Raw genomic sequence first — 19,384 nt, forward strand, 5'->3', positions numbered from 1 at the left:
AAACACCATATTCTCTAGCAGTCGTCAGCGCACCTCTTGAGTTCAGGTGTTTACCTTCAAAAAACTCACTAGCTGGCCTCCATTACACACAGAATGCAAGAATGGATGTCTAAAAAGTGGATACCTTTATCATAGCAGACACTCAACAAAATAATGCTTCACAATAAACAAAGCGCATAGAAGGAACAAATAACAAGCACAAAAAATGAATTTACTGTACACATTAGTAAATACAAACAAGAGTTTGTTGTTATTCGCCAATAGCACAGCTTCAGACAATCAATTACACTTAAAACCAATATTACTCACGTATGGAGAAGAATTTCCAGTAATATTCCTCATATTCCCTACTATTGCTTGTTTTCTCTCCTCCACCGTCATATGACCCTAATGTTTGTTGTTGTGTCAGTCCAAGTAACCTCTAAAAACCAATCGACCAAAATATATATATTTTTTTAATGTTTTGGTTTTGGCTTGTATACTGTGCCTTTTTTGATGTTTTTCTCTGCATATTTCTCTCCTGATTCAGACGAGAGGACTTTTTCCACTGGAGAAAGTAATATTATGGATAGAGGACTTAGTTGTAGTTGAAAACATCTTAATTATGTATTTGTTACAATGTTACGGTAAAAATGGCAGCTATGGTGTATTTGTATTTGGTGTAACACACAACCCTAATAGAAAAAACTGATAAGAAAAATACTATATATATACATAAACATAGTTATAAAAAAAAATGTAATGCAGGTAATTCTGAGAATGTCAGTTTATGGTTAATTACTGTAAATGATACAGTCTTTTTCACTTACATGTAATGGTTTTTACCGTTAAATTCAGGGTCATTTACAAACACATAACTTTTCACTTAAGACAACTGGAGTCATGTGGCTTACTTGTGGATTATTGTGATGTTTTAATCAGCTGTTTGGACTCTCATTGTGACGTGCACAATTTACGAATTAATTCCCTCAATTTACTAAAACATGCGCACAATTTATAAATGGAGGAAATTGAAGGGGGGGTGAAATGCTTGTTTTCACTCAATATCCTGTTAATCTTGAGTACCTATAGAGTAGTACTGCATCCTTCATAACTCCAAAAAGTCTTTAGTTTTATTATATTCATAAGAGAAAGATAGTCTGTACTGTTTTTTCCCGGAAAAACATGACTGACTGGAGGCGTGACGTGTGGGCGGAGCTAAAGAATCACGAGCGCCAGTAAGCTTTTGCGTTGAGAGCGAAGCTGTGACAATACCGTGAGGACAAAACCAACCAAAACAAACCATGGCTAACAGTCAGATTCAGCTTATATTTATGATCCAGAATCAGATCCAGAGGCTGAAATTGAACAAGAGCAGCATCAGCAACGACGTCTCTATGTGGTATGTACTGAAACTGTATATATTTGCTTAGCGGTTTTGGAAAATGACTAAGTTCCACTTTGTCGTCTTTTTTTTTTTTTTTAAGCTGTACATGTGGAAAGTGCAGTTTGATGACAACATCGCATGTTGTTTACTTGATGTGCTCACTCGCCGATAGCTAAGTTAACAACACAGAGATATTTGAAGCAGTTTTACTCACCTCATGCGGTTCCAACACACGATCGTGACCCTTTTTCATTATCCTTAAGAAATAAACAATGTTCAAATCCGGCGTCAAACTGGGCCTTGTTTGTAAAACAAGCATCTTCGAAATGCAGGGAACAAACACAAACACTTGCACAACTCCGTTGATGCTCTGTAAAAATAAACTCCATCCACTGGTCCCTTAATGCTGTTTCTCTTTTGGTAATCTGTGCAGGGTTGTCTTGCCCTGGCAACCAAAAACACACTTCTTTTGTGACAACTCTCGCTCTGATCAGTGAATGTCTGTGCTCTCAATGCTCTGCTATACGGGAGCGCGCGCTCTTCCGGCAGACGTGCCCTCAGGACCCATATAAGGAAATTCCGCTCCATCTAACGTCACACAGAGCCATACTCGAAAAAAACTTTCCGAAACTTGTGACAAACCGGAAGGAGTATTTTTGGAACAGAAATACTCCTTCAAACGTACAACTTAATTTTTGAAACTTTGTCCATGTTTAGCATGGGAATCCAACTCTTTAACAGTGTAAAAAACTCAGTATGCATGAAATAGCATTTCACCCCCCCCCCCCCCCTAAATAGTAAATCATGAAAATCTTGACAGAATCTTCAAGACAAACTACTTCAGAAAATTGTATTCATTCTTCTTCCATGAGAACTATTAGGTCTGAGTGGTGTTGTGTTTGGAGTCTAATGAGTCAGATGTTGCAGTGGTTGTTCAAGACTGACATCCTTTTCACCTGAAAGACCCTTTGGACTGTGAGCTCTTGTTTTACAGTGTTTAAACCAACCTTCTCTGCTCTTTCTCTCCTTCTCTACAGAATGACTACAGGAAGCTGTCTATGCAGTGTAAAGACTTTGTGGTTGGCGTTTTGGATCTGTGCAGGGACACGGAGGAGGTAGAGGCCATCTTGAATGGAGATATATCCGCTGAGCTCGAGGAAGGCCAGCATCATCGCTCCCTGCTCAGTCGAGTCAAACTGGCCATTAAATATGAGGTCAAGAAGGCAAGTGTCCATCTAATGATGCCAATTCACAGATTACACTGCACTTTCAAGGATGTTTAGATGTTTTTTTTAAAGGAAAAGGATATAAATAAGTTGAAGAATCCATAAACACATCAGCTTTTTAATGAACAATAAATAAATTTGTTCTAGCAGGTATATTATATAATATATTATTATATTATATTATATTATATTATATTATATTATATTATATTATATTATATTATATTATATTATATTATATTATATTATATTATATTATATTATATTATATTATATTATATTATATTATATTATATTATATTATATTATATTATATTATGGGGGAAGTCGTGGCCTACTGGTTAGAGGGTTGGACTCCCAATCGAAGGGTTGTGGGTTCTAGTCTCGGGCCGGACGGAATTGTGGGTGGGGGGAGTGCATGAACAGTTCTCTCTCCACCTTCAATACCAACACTTAGGTGCCCTTGAGCAAGGCATCGAACCCCCCAACTGCTCCCCGGGCGCCGCAGCATAAATGGCTGCCCACTGCTCCGGGTGTGTGCTCACAGTGTGTGTGTGTGTGTTCACTGCTCTGTGTGTGTGCATTTCGGATGGGTTAAATGCAGAGCACAAATTCTGAGTATGGGTCACCATACTTGGCTGAATGTCACTTCACTTTTTCACTTTTATTGTGGCCCATCCAGTCAGACAGCATTACACTAAACGCTGGCACATTAAATAGTTTAAATCCCCGGAGAAGCATCACAGACAATATTGTAATTCACAAAACTGTGCCTGCTGTCCCCATGATCATCATGAGTGTAGGATCTGCAGCCCGCAGCAGCCCTTTCACTCCTGTCATTAGCACAAAGAGCTGCCCTAGAGCCACAGCGAGCAGCATCTGATCCTCTGCGAGTGGCCAGCAGGGACAAACCGGCTCATTACAACATCAGTGTCAAACACATCTCTGTCACTCTCCTTCAGAGAAAGCTGATGCTCGCTAAAGTCTGAATGTCTGAGATTGGACTCCCTCTGCCCAACCACAGCTACCACGACACATTCAAGAAGATTAATGAAAGCACGAAGGAATAATAAATCTGATAGATGATATATAATATATAGATGATATTAAACCCACAGCAGAGCTTAAAGGAGGGATGCCTCATAACTAGACTGCCACCATCCAAAACTAGTAACCGTACTATATGAATCAAATATGAAATCTAAATTCATAAATGCAATTGATTTTTAAATGCAACTGTCCAAACCTGAGACTGCATGCCAGTTATAAGTGGCCCCCCAGCCGTGTAAACCACAGCATGCATGGAGATCTGTTCTAGGCACACTCCTGCCTGGAGGAACGTAAGATCTGACCATGGGGTGAGGGTTTGGTGACAGCCGAGTGCCGGTGAGTGCTGCTCTTCCACGTCCACATGGCCCACTCGACCATAAAGCCAGTGCTGGAGCGGTCTCATATGTACCAGACAGAGGGGTGTAGGTGCCACTAATAATAACTATATATAGATAATAACTTCATAATTGCAAGGTCATGTTGCATGGTTTTGATTTTGGTAGATAGTCTGAGATTATTCACTGTCTCCCTGTGTGCGTGAGATCCATTGGTTTTGTGGAGAGCAGCCATTGCTTGGTGTTTCTGCTGAAGTAAATGATGCTTGGAGGGAATCCAAATGGCAGTGATAGACCCTTGAAAAGTTTCCTGAGGTATTGTCTTCATCTCAGGTTACACTAACACAACAATGGTACCTTTCTCAACAGCCTGGCGAAGCTCCAATCTGATCAGGGTCCACAGGTTTATATCTGTCTGCTGGTAACGCCAGCTAACTCACAATGCAATCAAGACTCATTGCACCGAGAGGCCCATTACATCCTTGAGTGTGGTACACATCACTTTTGTCCAGTACATCACTTCATTTTTGTCTTTATCTAGACAGAAACCTTTTTTTCCACTGCACAATCTCAGAAACCAACTACTGTCTAAGATTATTAATGTGCATACAGTAAATTACATTATTTTTTAATATCGTCTTCAAAAATGTTCTAAAACATTGACATGTCCAGTTTTCTTGTCATGATTAGAACATTAAAGGTTACAAAAACAATCTGAAGAAAAAAGTTATTTGAACATTGTTTAAATATGAGATAAGGTGAGATATTATCTATAATATTTAATGTATTGATATTAAACTTTGTATATGATCTATAGTCTTCTAATATAGCTATATTTGAATATTGTAGCATATATAATATATAAGCAAAAGCACTAAAACTGGATGTCCCTGTTCTAAGATATTTCATTCTCTTTTCTCAGTAGTCTAATTGTGGTCTGTTATTCCTAGCTGTTCTCTTGCCCTGAGTTCACATTCTTTCATATAATTATGTGGATGTATTTTCATATCATTTATTCTGAGCCTCGTAATTTATGGCAGGAAGAGGTTTATAGGACAGGCGTGAAATTAACACCTGTTTGTCTCTCAGGACTCAAATTAATTAACCTACTACCTTAATAGAGAACGACAGGCACACGGGAGGTGGTGTGTGTTTGTGTGTGTGTGTGTGTGTGTGTGTGTGTGTGTGTGTGTGTGTGTGTGTGTGTGTGTGTGTGTGTGTATGTGAGTGTGTACATGGCCCACAAAACTCATGTTGGATTCTCTGACACTGGTTTGAAATGTAGAGGGTTTTCATGAACTTTGATAGCAAAACTTCTCACTAACACTCTTACAGGTAAAACTGTTTCTTTAGAATACCATAGCCATGTTACTGCCTTCAACCACACATTCTCTCTTCAGACATATTGCAATGTCAGCAAACCTAGACATGGAAAATTATCAAGTGTTAAAAAAAAATAAAAATAATAATTACTTCAGCAAGATGTCATTTACTGATATAATATTACTTATGTGAAAGTTGATAATTATTCTAAGAGTCTTGAAAACATTTACAGTAATAATAAGCAGTGTTATATCACTAGTGTAGTTTTTATGAATATTCTGAATATTTTTTTATTTTAATATTTTCTAGGTTTTTTTTAATGTCCATATTTGTATTATGTTTTTGCTTAGGGTTTAGCACATCAAGGTAAAGTAATTAGAAAGACTAATAAGAAATGTTTTGGTAATTAGCTAGTTGAAATAAAACAATACGTTTATTATGATTATTATTGCAAAAAAACAAAGTTGCAAAGTTCTTTAAACAAAGCCATATTCCATTATTTGTAGTGTTAAACTGTAAATTTTTTTTACGAGTTTGCATCAATTAAAAAGGTACACATTTGTACTTAAAGAGTGCAATTTAATATATGTTAAAATATAATTTTTTTATATAATATAATAACTGAATTTGCATAATCATTACTCCAGTCTTGTCTGTGTGTGTGTGTGTGTTTATGCTTTTACGAATAGAAACACATTTTTTACAGTAAATACAGTAATGAATAGTATGAATACAGTAAAGCTTTATTTGAAGCCTTTATACATAATGAATTATAAATGTATTTTTAATGTATTACTTAGGCCCTGTAATGCACCTTACAATGCATGAGCTCATGAATAATTGTAAACACAGATACACAGTACATTATAATACTTTTCCATTAGTTGCTACACCTTTAGAAAGTATAATGCTTTAAAAGGAAATCTACTTTAAAAAGGAATCTACAAATATCATAATTTTTGCATTAGCATTAAGAATTTTAGCTTTAGATATAATTATACATAAAGATACAATGCTTTACAATGTACATTATAAATGAATATGCAAGATACATAAAGGCTTCAAGAAAGGTGCTTCCAAAAACCTAGAGTTAATTCATGAATCTGTCTCTGTTTCTGCAGTTTGTGGCTCATCCGAACTGTCAGCAGCAGTTGCTGACGATCTGGTATGAGAATCTGTCTGGTCTTCGGGAGCAAACCACTGCAGTGAAGTGTCTGGTGGTTTTGGTGGTGGCGCTGGGACTCCCTCTGCTAGCTTTGTGGTACTGGTTTGCCCCATGCAGTAAAGTAAGCCACATTAAAAACCTGTCAAAAACATGCCTGGGTCCTGCAGTAACCATTTTAGACACACTCGTTATTTAGCATTTACTTAGAATTTAGTGTTAGTATTTTATCTGCTGATGTCAACTTTATGTAGTCACTTTTGTTTCTATGATGGTAAATGGTAAATGGACTGCATTTATATAGCGCTTTCAACAGACCCATGGCCATCCAAAGCGCTTTACAAGTTGCCTCACATTTACCCATTCACATACTCATTCATAACGGCGATATTTTGTATGATGCTATTATAGTTAACCAAAACTAAAATGATAAATAAAAACATAAAATGTAAAACAAAATAGTAACATAAAATGTTACTTAAACATAAAAAAGTTATTTTAATTCATCAGGTTAAACTCTATGAAAAAGAGAAATATTTCCTTGGCACACATTTGCAATGCCAAAATGACAGAAAGTCTTATTGTGTCAGAATAGACAACTACTTTTGAATGTTGCTATCATAGTCTCTCTTTATTTTTCTCAGCTCCTGTCCAGTTAATTTCTCACAAAGCCATTAAAAACATTTCTATAAATTGAAATAAAATAGGAAATAAAATATTTTATATATAAATATATTTCAGCAACAGATGCCAAGGAAACATTTTCTTATTTATTTAGTTTAACTTGATGTACTAAATAAAAATGAAATAAGAATGAATACAAATTATAGAGACGTGCAGTATATATAACTACTAAAAATGACAAAAGTGCGCAACAAAATGAAAACAAAATAAAAAAATAAAAACTGATCTAAAATATTAATATTATATATTGTATTGTATTAATATTAATACAAACTATAGTAGTAGAATGCTGCTGTCTACAGTGTCTGCCATTTATAAGATGCCTTCAGTGCTAAACTATAAAAAAATATTTTTTAAAGATGTAGATAAAACAAAGATCATTGGAGTTTTACCAAAATGCTATTTCAGTCTTTCTACAGTATTTCAAATTTCATATTTAATTCAGTGTTTTACATGCCATTTCTTTGTAATTATTTGTGAAATTTACCAGTAATTGAGTAAATATGCGTTCAACGTCAATTTTACACAAATAATTTTTTTTTTTTTTTTTCAGTATAATGAGTTTGTGTTCCCATGTTTTCTCAGCTTGGTAAAGTACTACGCAGTCCTTTTATGAAGTTTGTTGCTCATGCGGCCTCCTTCATCATCTTCCTCTGTCTGCTGGTGTTCAATGCATCCGATCGCTTCGAAGGCATCACCACCCTTCCCAACGTCACCGTCACTGACTACCCTCTCCAGATCTTCAGAGTCAAGACCACACAATTCTCCTGGACAGAAATACTGATCATGGTCTGGGTAGCAGGTAATGCACCAACATTGGTAATCAATATTCATTCATTTATATGATTTCAGCTCTACATGATCCCTTTGTACAACCAACATTAAGACCAAAAGAGATTTGCAAGGGATTCAATGAGAAGTTAATCTTATTACTCTCTAGGAGAAGCAACTGAGAGGTTGTAGAGATCTCATTAGTGCTTGTTCTTTCGTATATAAAATTTTAGTATTACGGGCCATTTATTCAAAAGACTGCAATGTTTATTTCCTACAGTGTCAGAAGTAGAGTTCCTCACTTCAGGACCAAAGCAGGATGATTAATCGTGATTAATCGCATCCAAAATAAAAGTTATTGTTTACATAATAAATGTGTGTGTACTGTGTATATTTATTATGTATATATAAAGACACACACATACAGCATATATTTCGATGTATTAACATGTATATAATTATAAATGTTTTAATATATAAACTAGGGCTGGTCAAGTTAACACATTAATTGATTAATGCCGATAATTATTTTATCGCACATTAACAAAAAAAAAAATTAATTATGAAAGTCCATTGCTCACTGGCTCTGAATATACATACAGACAAATCATGGGGCACAGGAGGGAATGCTCCCGATCAAATTATTTAGGCTAAGCATCCCCTTACCAAAGTTTATTTTATTAAGTATACTTAAGAAAATTTCAAGTATATTTTTAAGTATACTTTATGTAGCAAGTATACAAATATCAGTGTTCTCGTAGTATACTAGAACATTGAAATATCTTCTTCACTTGGGTTTTTTTTTTAAATTCTGTACAGAATGTGTACTAGCGCCCTCTACTGTATAGCAATGAAAACACATATTCTAGGAGCACAAGTATAGCTAAAATATATTTAGACTTTTTGTATAAGTCAAGTATACTTAAATGAGTACATAAAAAGTAAACTAAAAGCATACTTTCCTAATTTGAGTTTAAAAGAAGTATACTAATAGCACACTTGAATAAACTTCTTTTTCGCGATGGTCAGCATACACAAACCACTGTCTACTGTCATTTTTAAAAGAAAAGAATGCATCGAGCTCGTAATCACGGCTTCATAAATGGGAAATAGGAAGTATCTGATAGCACGTGAAGACAGCAGAGAAGCTCTTGCTCAGCACAGTGGAGTGCATTGTTTTGTTAACTTTGTGGTTTATTGTTTTGAGTCGTATGGGACGCGGTAACACATGTCCCTCTCACAATATATTGCTTTACACGTCTATTCCTTTTGCCGTTCAGAAATATTCACGCAATCATGCAGCATATATCAGAAGATCTGCACTCCGGCACAGTTAGCGCTCACACTCACTGATCTACAGATAACTGAACCGCGCTCTTGCCCACCTCTTCCAATGGAATGCATTATTAGTTTCGTGTACAACAATGTGATTAATTGTGATTAATCTTAGACAATCATGCGATTAATCATGATTTTTTTTTACATTATCATTGCCCAGCACTAATATAAACATATATTTATTATATAAACATAATATATTTTTTTAAAAATATATGTATGTGTGTATACACAGCACAAACACATATATTAGTAAACAAAAACTGGAATTTGTAATTAATTACATTAATTGCTATTAATCGTTTGACAGCACTAATTATTATGCATAATTACATGGAAGTAACCCTAATCCTAACCCCAACCATATAGTAAGTGCATGTAATTAATTCAGATTACTCAGTACTTAAATGTATTATCACACTTTAACAAGGACAACTGTCTGAAAGTAGTGATGTTCGTAACATTTCCACAGTTTTCAGAGTCATTTTTGTACCTGACACAACTGACTTATGGGGTTGTTACACGTTTGGTGTTGGTCAGAATTTTTCTCTTATGCTCAACAAGGCTTCATTTATTTGATCAAAAATAGAGTAAAAAATGTAAAGTAACTGTTTTCTATTTAAATACATTTTAAAATGTAATTTATTCCTTTGATGCAAAGCTGAATTTTCAGCATCATTAGTCCAATCCTTCAGAAATCATTCTAATATGCTGATTTGATCCTCAAGAAATTATCTTATTATTAGTTAGTTAGTTAGTTCTTTCTTTGAAACAGCGTTACCTGAACTAGGTACCTGATACCTGAGCTTATTTTTGAGTACGTTTCAAGGTTCAATGCTCACTTTAAGAAACTCAAAACAAGCAAACAAACACTGTTCAGCATATTATTTTAGAGTCATTTAAAACTAGGAATGTTCATTTATCACTGTCACATTGTGAAAGGATCTAGTAATGCAAGGCTTTTCACGGGCAATGCATCATTGAGAGGGCAAACTGCAGATCGGATTGGGTTTAGAACATTTTCCTATTCCGTTTGTGGTTCGGAGAGTTCACCCACGCTGAGTGCACCTCATTACATTTGATGTAAGAAAATGTTTCGCCATTTCATCCAGGACAAAATTCTGGGGTAACGCATTAAATAAGGGAAACTAATATGTGTTGCATGCCATGTGATGTTTGCATCTGTTATTTTTCATTTTAAGGGTGATTAAGGGCGAGTTTTTTTTGGATTGTTTTCATCTTTTAATTTAGAAATTTAGTTTATCATTAAGTCAGTGTCACCAAATATAATGTGCTGTTGCTGCAGTGTTCTTTATAATTCATGACACCATGTGACTTTTGCTTGTTTGCTTGCATGGTGCAAAAATCTAAAAGCGTTGCTTGGCTTCCATCGGAATAGTGACAGAGTGATGGTCTTTCAGTCGGTGATGACACCTTTGACATGTTATAAGTGTAAAAGCCATCCTTGTTGTGCTTAGAAGTGACCATGCGCGAAGGCCATTAATAGGTTGACCTTTTTTTAAACCAAGCACACACTACAAGCCTTGAGTGTGCACTAAGCTTATGGATAATTGGATTTTAAATGTAAGATATAGTGTGTTTAGAATGTGTTTGGAATGTTTGTTCAAAGTGTGTGTTCAGATGTTCATTTAAAGTGTGATTTTAGAATGTTTTCCCATAGTGTGTTTAGAATGTTCATTCATGGTGTGTTCAGAATGTTCATTTCAAGTGTGCGTTCAGCTTGGATGTTCAGATTGTTTATAGTGAGTCTTTAAAACATTTACTGACAGTGTGTTCGGAATGTTCATTCAAAGTGTGTTTTTAGAATATTTGTTCATAGTGTGTTCAGAATGTTCATTCAAACAGTATTTTTTTTTCTTTCAGAATGTGATTATAGTGCTCATACAAGTGTAACATTGTGGAAGTGTGTGTGGGAAGGTCCATTATATTGTGGTGATGGCTGAGGGCTCAACATGCCTCCTCTGAACCCAAACCTCTGACTGCTCCCCCTTCAACACAACCTCCTGTCACTGTTCTCGCTCAATCGAATGGCTTCTGCTGAAATAAGGCATTTAGTTTTGGAGATAAAAAAAAAAACCTTTCCATCTAGCTTGCTTTTAGTGTGAGAGTGAATTGTGTGAAGTTTTTCATTAAATGGATTTCTTTTGGCATTCTTCTGGCTTCGATTTAAAATTAAAGATATAATGCAATGTAATTCGCTGAGGCTCCATCATAATTCTCCTATCATGCTGTGTTCTCCTCAGGCTCTTTGATTTGTCTGATTAGTTCTCTCTCTCTCTTTTGATCTCTTCCTCACCTCTTATGTTCTGATGTCTCAGTATCTCAATATGACCTCAGTCCACAATCTGTTTTGTCAGCTCCATGATTTTCTTATCTGATCGACTGAGTAAATGTTACAAATCCATGCCCAACTTTTACCTTTTAAAATAATATGTAATAAATAAGGAATTTATATATAATATATACAAAATATATGTTGTTCAATGTGTCAATTTTTAAATTTGACATTTTTGTGATAAAAAAATTATTTAATAAATACATTTATTTTTTATTTGTTTATTTTTTAAATAACAGTTTTTAGTAAATAAATAAACTGCAAAGTTCATTTTATCAATATTCAATAATAATTTATTACAAATGGGTTTCATTTGATTACAAAACAAAACATTTACCGTAATACAAGAAAAAAAACCTCTATAATAAAATGTCCAAATGTATAATGGTTATATGAGTTTTGGGGTCGAAATATGCTGAATTGTCCATCAATTTTCAAAAAAAAATTCTTATGCAAAAATGTATTTATCTGAATTTGTGACCTGGATATGATTTTGTGAAATTTGCCTCACTATTCTCATCTATTTTTCATATATCTACACAAATCAGAATTGCCTTCCATTGTTTTTACATGTTCATTATAGCACATTTCCATCAATCTGTTTTCCGTCAGAAAGAGAGAATGAAGGATGAATGTTTAGGTATTTTCTGGCACAGTGTAGATGCTTGAATTGCTTGAGTTTGAAGTTACCACAAGAAATGATAACTACACTGCAAAACAGGTCTTGTTAAGTTCATTCAACTAGCACAAAAAAGCTTATTTCTATTTTCAGCTACACTGCATAGAATGCTTATAAGCTACTGCTGTGTTGACCCTCAGTACGCCTCTGTTTTCTGCAGGAATGATGTGGTCGGAGTGTAAGGAGCTCTGGACAGAGGGGCCGAGGGAATATATCATGCAGCTGTGGAACCTTCTGGATTTCGGCATGCTCTCCATCTTCATCGCTTCATTCACAGCCCGCTTTTTCGCCTTCCTACAAGCAATGAAAGCCCAGGAGTATGTGGATGAGAAGATCCACGCTCCAGACCTCTCAATGGTCACGCTGCCACCAGACATCAAATATTTCACATACGGTGAGAGAGTATGTGTATCTGTATCTGTATCTGTACACACAAGCAATTAACATTATGTTCTATATGAATATTGGTAGTTTTATATTATAAATAAAAACATGATTAAATGTAATGATTTTTTTACATGCAAGGATTTGCTGATGGGTGTGCACACTATAGTAATTTGTACCATTTTTGTTACTTGAAACAAAATAAATGTAAATGGACTAAACTTAAATTTCCTGTTTTTTCAGCGAGAGACAAGTGGGTTCCGTCGGATCCTCAGCTGATCTCTGAGGGTCTGTACGCCATCGCTGTGGTCCTGAGCTTCTCTCGGATCGCCTACATCCTCCCGGCCAACGAGAGCTTCGGGCCGCTGCAGATCTCTCTGGGACGAACCGTGAAGGACATCTTCAAGTTCATGGTCCTCTTCATCATGGTCTTCCTCGCATTCATGATTGGCATGTTCATCCTTTACTCTTACTACCTGGGGGCAAAGGTTAACCCCGCCTTCACCACGTGAGTGACATGCATGTTCTGCAATGCATATTGAGGAAAATATAAAACATATGTATAATTATGGATGTGTATAAGTATACATATTTTCAAATGCACTAGTTGAGTTAACCAGGTATATATGGATTAGTTAATGTTTACACATTCTTGTGCTAAAGTCCATTAGTAAATAGTAGTCCATTAGTCCAAAGTAATTACAGATAAAACAAAAATGCAAAAAAACAGGCCAGTTAAATTAACTAGTGAACCTCAGAAACTGATTAGTCAGCTGTTGCAATGACTAGATGACAGTTTTACAGTTAACTTTACAATTAATTATAGAAATTAATTTTAACATCTTAAAATTATTTTTTATAAAACTGACTAGTCAGTGTTGCAATGACCATTATGACCAACTTAACACATATTTTTAAATACTTCAAAGCAATTCGTTTTACAAAAATTATTTGGATATCTTAAAATGATTTTTCTTTTTTAAAAGATTTTTTTTTTTTTGCATCAGTTTAGTTACATTATTTAGTTTAATTAGCAATTAATTCTACCAAAATGATTCTGAAATTGTTTTAAACTCAAAATAACAAGATTATAGACAATTTATTATTAGATTTTTTTTTATTTGCCTTGTTTTAGGTGGACTTTTTTTGTTTCTCATTTTACCACGATAAATGCGACTTTTGTGCAAGATGGTCATAAATATACCACATGCGGCTGCTCAACTCAAAGTAAGGCTCTGTGTTCTGTCAGGCGGAGCATCTGTAGTGAATGTGTCAGTCCTGTGAAATGAACTCTTGGTTTCCCAGCATCAAATGTGAGGTTGTCAAGTATACTGGAGGTCATTTCACACTAGAGTGCCTCCAGCGGGATGAGGTTTGTTTCTCTGCAGGTCAGAGGTGATCAAACAAGACCTACAAGTCAGCTTGTGTGTGTGTGTGTGTGTGTGTGTGCAGCCTGGTCTTATTGTTTACATAGGTATTAATACGTAACATTTACAAGCACAAAAAATACATTTTGTACGTTTTTATTGATGCTAAAGCAAATCGCTACGTATTTTTATCTAAAAAAAAAACTAAATATATTTCCGTATCTTTTATATAATTAAGATGTTCATATTAATGCATTTTTTTTTTCATTTTATCAGTAAGCGATTTAGATTTTTAGACATTTTGACCTACCCCAAACCTAAACCTACCCATTTTATAGCGAATATTAAAAGGTTATAAAATGCAATTGATCTAAATAAAGATTTTAGTAACAATTTAGCATTCAAAATATTTTTATAGTCGCTAATACGACTCCTACCTCTAAGCATAATCATAATCATAGCTGTTTATGTAACATTACAGTATAAGAAAAACATGATCAATGCAATTACAATCAAGTTTGAAGGACAAACAGTTACTGAATTTTTTTTTCAAAATGGATTGTGGACACTTCATGTTGACTTTAAACATTCTCTTCGCTCTTGTGTGTGTTCACAGGGTTGAGGAGAGTTTTAAAACTCTCTTTTGGTCCATATTCGGGCTGTCTGAAGTCTCTTCTGTGGTGCTAAAATACGATCATAAATTTATTGAGAACATTGGCTATGTGCTGTACGGGATCTACAATGTTACCATGGTGGTGGTTCTGCTCAACATGCTCATTGCCATGATCAACAGCTCGTACCAGGAAATAGAGGTGAGCTGTCTTTCAGTGCTCTCTTTAGAGAATCCCACACGAGTTTAGAGTTTGCATTCAGATTGAGTGTGAGATCGCCAACACCGATACTTGTGCCAAAATGAAACCTAAGAGCAAGCTAATCATAATCAAGATTTACAAAGCTGTGATTGAGAGGTGAATAGAAAGAAGAAACTACCACACACTTTTGAACCCTTTTTTGTTTCTTCATTGGAAGAACTTTGGTGAAATGTAGTATTACATTACTTGTTCACCAGTGGATCTTCTGCAGTGAATGGGTGCTGTTAAACAGCTGATAAAAAGATCACAATAATCCACAATCTCCATCAATTAACATCTTGTGAAGTGAAAAGTGGGTTTGTTATAAACAAATCCATCAAGACATTTTTAAAGGAATAGTTAACCCAAAATGACTTTTTTCCTGAATAGAACAGTTAAGAAGGTATTTAGCTGAAACCGTTTTGTGATTGATAAAATGTCAAAGTCTCAATAAAGCATAATAAGGAACACAAAATAAATATACCTGTGGATTCTGATTAAATATTGATGTCTTTTGAAGCTAAACGACTGATCAGTTCAAGAAACTGAACATCTTTCTATCCATAATATTGTTTAATCCAGTAAAAAAGTCACCACGTCTGAATCAGGAGAGAAATATGCAGATCAAGCACAGTTTACAATCAAAAACAGTCCAAAACAGTTCTATACAGATGTTTCAGTGGGCTTTGATGTGAAGGAAATCATAGAAATCATATTTTCACTTCACAAGACTGAATTGATGTACTGGAATTGTGTGGATTATAGTGATGTTTTTATCCACTATTTTGACTCTCATTCTGACGGCACCCATTCACTGCAGAGGATCCACTGGTGAGCAAGTGATGTAATGCTAAATTATTTCAGATCTGTTCCCTTGAAGAAACTCACTCATCTACATCTTTGAAGGCCTAAAGATGAGTACATTTTCAGCTAATTGTCATATATGCCTTTAATTAAAGTCTTCTTTGCCAAAAATATGTCTGGAATCAGATCAAACTTGTCCTCTGTGTTTCCAATTGTCCCCTGGGAGAAAAATAATGTCTGAGGCTTTTGATAACGCTGCTGTTAAAATGACTGTAATCTTGCAGAAGGACTCTTAGATGGGGCTTTGACTCTCACTGAGCAATTGTACTTGAGCAAATGGCTCATACTTCAGATTTCTGGAGAAGAGGCATTTAGTGCCTATTGCTGTCCGAAAATGTAACACTGAACCTCAGCTTAACCCTTGCCATGCTGAAAATTCTAGACCTAATTAAGTTTTCCTGGTCAAAAATGACTGGACTTTTTTTTTAAAATCTCTCATTATTCTATATTATCAAACATTTTCATTTATCAAAAAAATGTAAACAATTCTAATAGTTTTATACCGTATCTAACATTTTGTTTTTTGCAGGATGACGCAGATGTGGAGTGGAAGTTCGCTCGGTCTAAACTCTGGCTCTCATATTTTGACAACGGCAAGACTCTCCCGCCTCCGTTCAGCATCGTCCCCAGCCCGAAGTCCTTCTATCTGTGTGTCAAGAGACTGGTCAACCTGCTGCGGTGTCGCCCGCGCCGCCTGAAGAAAGACGTGGAGCTGGGCACGGACAACTCCAAGTCCAGAGTATGTGCTTGCTGATGAGGATTGTTTTTATTTGTGTGTCAGGGTTGCACAAAATACTGATTTTAAGAAATGTCTTTTTCAGTTCATGAGCGTGAATTTAAATTGAATTGGCCAAAATACACAGAAAGTTGAATCAATACATTAAATCTACATGTACAATGCAAATGTTTACATTATATACATACACACAAATATAATATTTATATTTAATATATTTAGTCAGTAAATATTGGAAAAATGAATTTCTGAAATTAGTTTACCTGAATTTAAAAATACAGTATACAATGTCTTATAGTGTTTACGTTTGAATCTTCAAAAAGTAGATGTATAACATTTTATCATTCATCTAATTTTATATATTATACATATGTAAAGTGAAACCCCCTGTACCACAAAACCAGTCTTAGGTGGCTGGGGTTATTTATATCAATAGCCAAAAAAACATTTTATGGGTCAAATTTATCAATTTTTCTCTTTTGCCAAAAATAGCATTGCTAAGGGCCTCATTCAGTATTTTTTTTTTTTGCACCCTCAGATTCCTGAATTTAAAATCATTGTATCTCTGTGTGTGAAGGAGCTCTTGAATGATGCATGATATCTTTCCTCCTCCAGTTCCCTCTTTCTTAAATCTGTAGCCTGACACAGTTCTCCACCTTCTTTTTTTTAAAGGATGAAGTACCTCTCCACCATCCGCCCTGCTCTCAGTGTGATAATTCACTCAACACCATTCATTTTCTGTCTCCATTCTTAATAAGTCTGTCCTTTTTGTCCAGTGAGAGCCACAATGATCTATCTGTCCAATAAAGCCCAGATAATACCTCCCTATGTAATTAACTTATCGACATTTCCCAATCCAAACCGTTTTTTAGTGTTTCCATGAAAAAAGACAGATAGTTCTGTCTTTATTTAGCCTACGGAGAGAATCGATGGCGTTTCAATGCAGAACTGAGTGGAGCAAACTCTGATGAAGAGGTGAAATCATTGCTTCCTCGGGGCAAATGTCACTTCATCTCCTGTGCGAGCGTGAGCACATGACCACAAAACCATGAGAGTAACTGCATTATTGAGATTCATCTGTGGCAGAGGCCTCCATCTAATTCACTCTGATCAGTTCAGCGTCTCCCGTGGGCTGCGTAATTGAAAAACTGAGGAGAACATGTGCAGAGCAGCGTCTACAAAAGACACGGAAGAGAGGGGCTCATCTGCTGGATGCTTGCATGACTGCTGTTGTTGATGTTGAATCAGTCGCGAGGGCATCAGGGAACATTCACTCATGCACAGGGACAGTCAAGCTGTTATGAGCTCAAGTATATAATCACATTAGATTGTAATTTGTTTCAACCACAGATGGTTGAGTCTGTCTTTACAGTGGGAACTGTTGAACTACACTGTAAGAAATCTGTAAAATAGGGGCGCAATGTCCTGTTAGGGGTGTTTTACAGGTGTTTTCTTGTATTTTGCAAATCATTGCATTATATTTTAGGGTTGATGGAAATGTCCATTGATGGATTACTGGATACTGTCCTGGCAGAAAATTGCCATTGCATTTTCTGTCTTCTGTTTGAGAATTGCTGTTATTTTAGTGTTAATTGCTATAGTATTTTAGTGATGTTTTAAATATCTTGTATTTTCAGTTTATATTTTAATTTAGTTTAAGTTCTTTTATTATATGCTTTTGGCATTTTTATTCATTATTGTTGTTTTTTCAGTATTTTCCAATAATTCTAGCTTTAATGTAGTAAAATATACTACAAATATATAATATTCCGTATAGCCTTTTAATATTTCTTAAAATTTCCTTTTTTAGTTTTAGTTTTAGAACTTAAGCTTAAAGTAAAATTAGATATTTAGCCTTGGAAAACAACTGAAATAACTGCAAGTTTTCTAATTATTATTATTATTATTATTATTATAAATATTTTAATGTATTTTATTTTATTTCAGTTTTATTTCAATTTCTAAAAAACATTTTTTTATGGTTTCAGTTAACGCTAACAACAATGCCGAGAAAGTCTTCAGTCATTTCAGTGGTTTGTTACGCCCCCTGGAGGCCAAAAATTATAGATAATTTTATTTTACATAAATTTGCTTCTGAAATTTGATCCGTTTGATCCATTAAACATTATTGTCTCAATTTTATTGTTATTTTTGATTAATTTATTTTTATTAACTGTTAACTTAATTATTTGAATTATTAACTGTAAAAATGGCTACATGTAATTTCTTCATCTGTTAACATTTACATTTACATTTATATATATTATATTATTATAGAATGGATGGATAGAGATATATCTAATATTAATATCGTATTATACATAGGTTTTGTTGTGTTGAAATTGGAATTGTCAATTGTGAAATTTCAGTGGTTTTGATCTCAACTACTGAAATCTGGTAATCAGTTATTGAAAACCCCTGCGAGATCATCTTCAATAATCAATATTTCTCAATGCTTACAGCTGAACCTCTTTACCCAGTCTAACATGAGGATGCCAGACTCTCACAGCTTCAACAGCATCCTAAATCAACCCACACGCTATCAGGCAAGACCTCCGTCATCTCTCTCTCTCTCTCTCTCTCTCTCACTCCTATGATGAATTATCACTGCAGAATTCACCCTTATCCATTTCTCTGATCATCATTTTGTCTGATTCCCTCACACAGCAAATTATGAAGCGTCTCATCAAACGCTATGTACTGAAAGCACAAGTGGACAAAGAAAATGATGAAGTGAACGAAGGTGAAGTGTGACTTACACTTACAATGAGAACTAGTCGGATATTAAAAAAGGATGACTCTATGATAAATCTAATATGATTAGGATGTAATAATTCTCAAAGTTTATGTAGGAGTAAGTCTGACAAAAACATGTTGCATCTCATAACTGAA

The 19,384-nt window shown here is 34.9% G+C and overlaps 1 protein-coding gene across 2 annotated transcripts in view; it reads left to right on the forward strand.

Moving 5' to 3' along the window:
- The window catches only part of trpc3 (transient receptor potential cation channel, subfamily C, member 3), a 31,958-nt gene that overhangs the window by 10,212 nt on the left and 2,362 nt on the right, over positions 1-19,384 (forward strand). For both annotated transcript variants that reach the window (XM_052575236.1, XM_052575237.1), the window contains 9 exons: positions 2,404-2,589; positions 6,422-6,586; positions 7,732-7,948; positions 12,451-12,684; positions 12,918-13,182; positions 14,658-14,853; positions 16,286-16,495; positions 18,955-19,038; positions 19,160-19,235. In XM_052575236.1, coding sequence (XP_052431196.1) covers positions 2,404-2,589; positions 6,422-6,586; positions 7,732-7,948; positions 12,451-12,684; positions 12,918-13,182; positions 14,658-14,853; positions 16,286-16,495; positions 18,955-19,038; positions 19,160-19,235 — 1,633 coding nt within the window. The remainder of the gene's footprint in view (positions 1-2,403; positions 2,590-6,421; positions 6,587-7,731; positions 7,949-12,450; positions 12,685-12,917; positions 13,183-14,657; positions 14,854-16,285; positions 16,496-18,954; positions 19,039-19,159; positions 19,236-19,384) is intronic.

Source organism: Carassius gibelio, chromosome B14, assembly GCF_023724105.1.
Source record: "Carassius gibelio isolate Cgi1373 ecotype wild population from Czech Republic chromosome B14, carGib1.2-hapl.c, whole genome shotgun sequence".
In the NCBI taxonomy this organism is placed as follows: Eukaryota; Metazoa; Chordata; class Actinopteri; order Cypriniformes; family Cyprinidae; genus Carassius; species Carassius gibelio.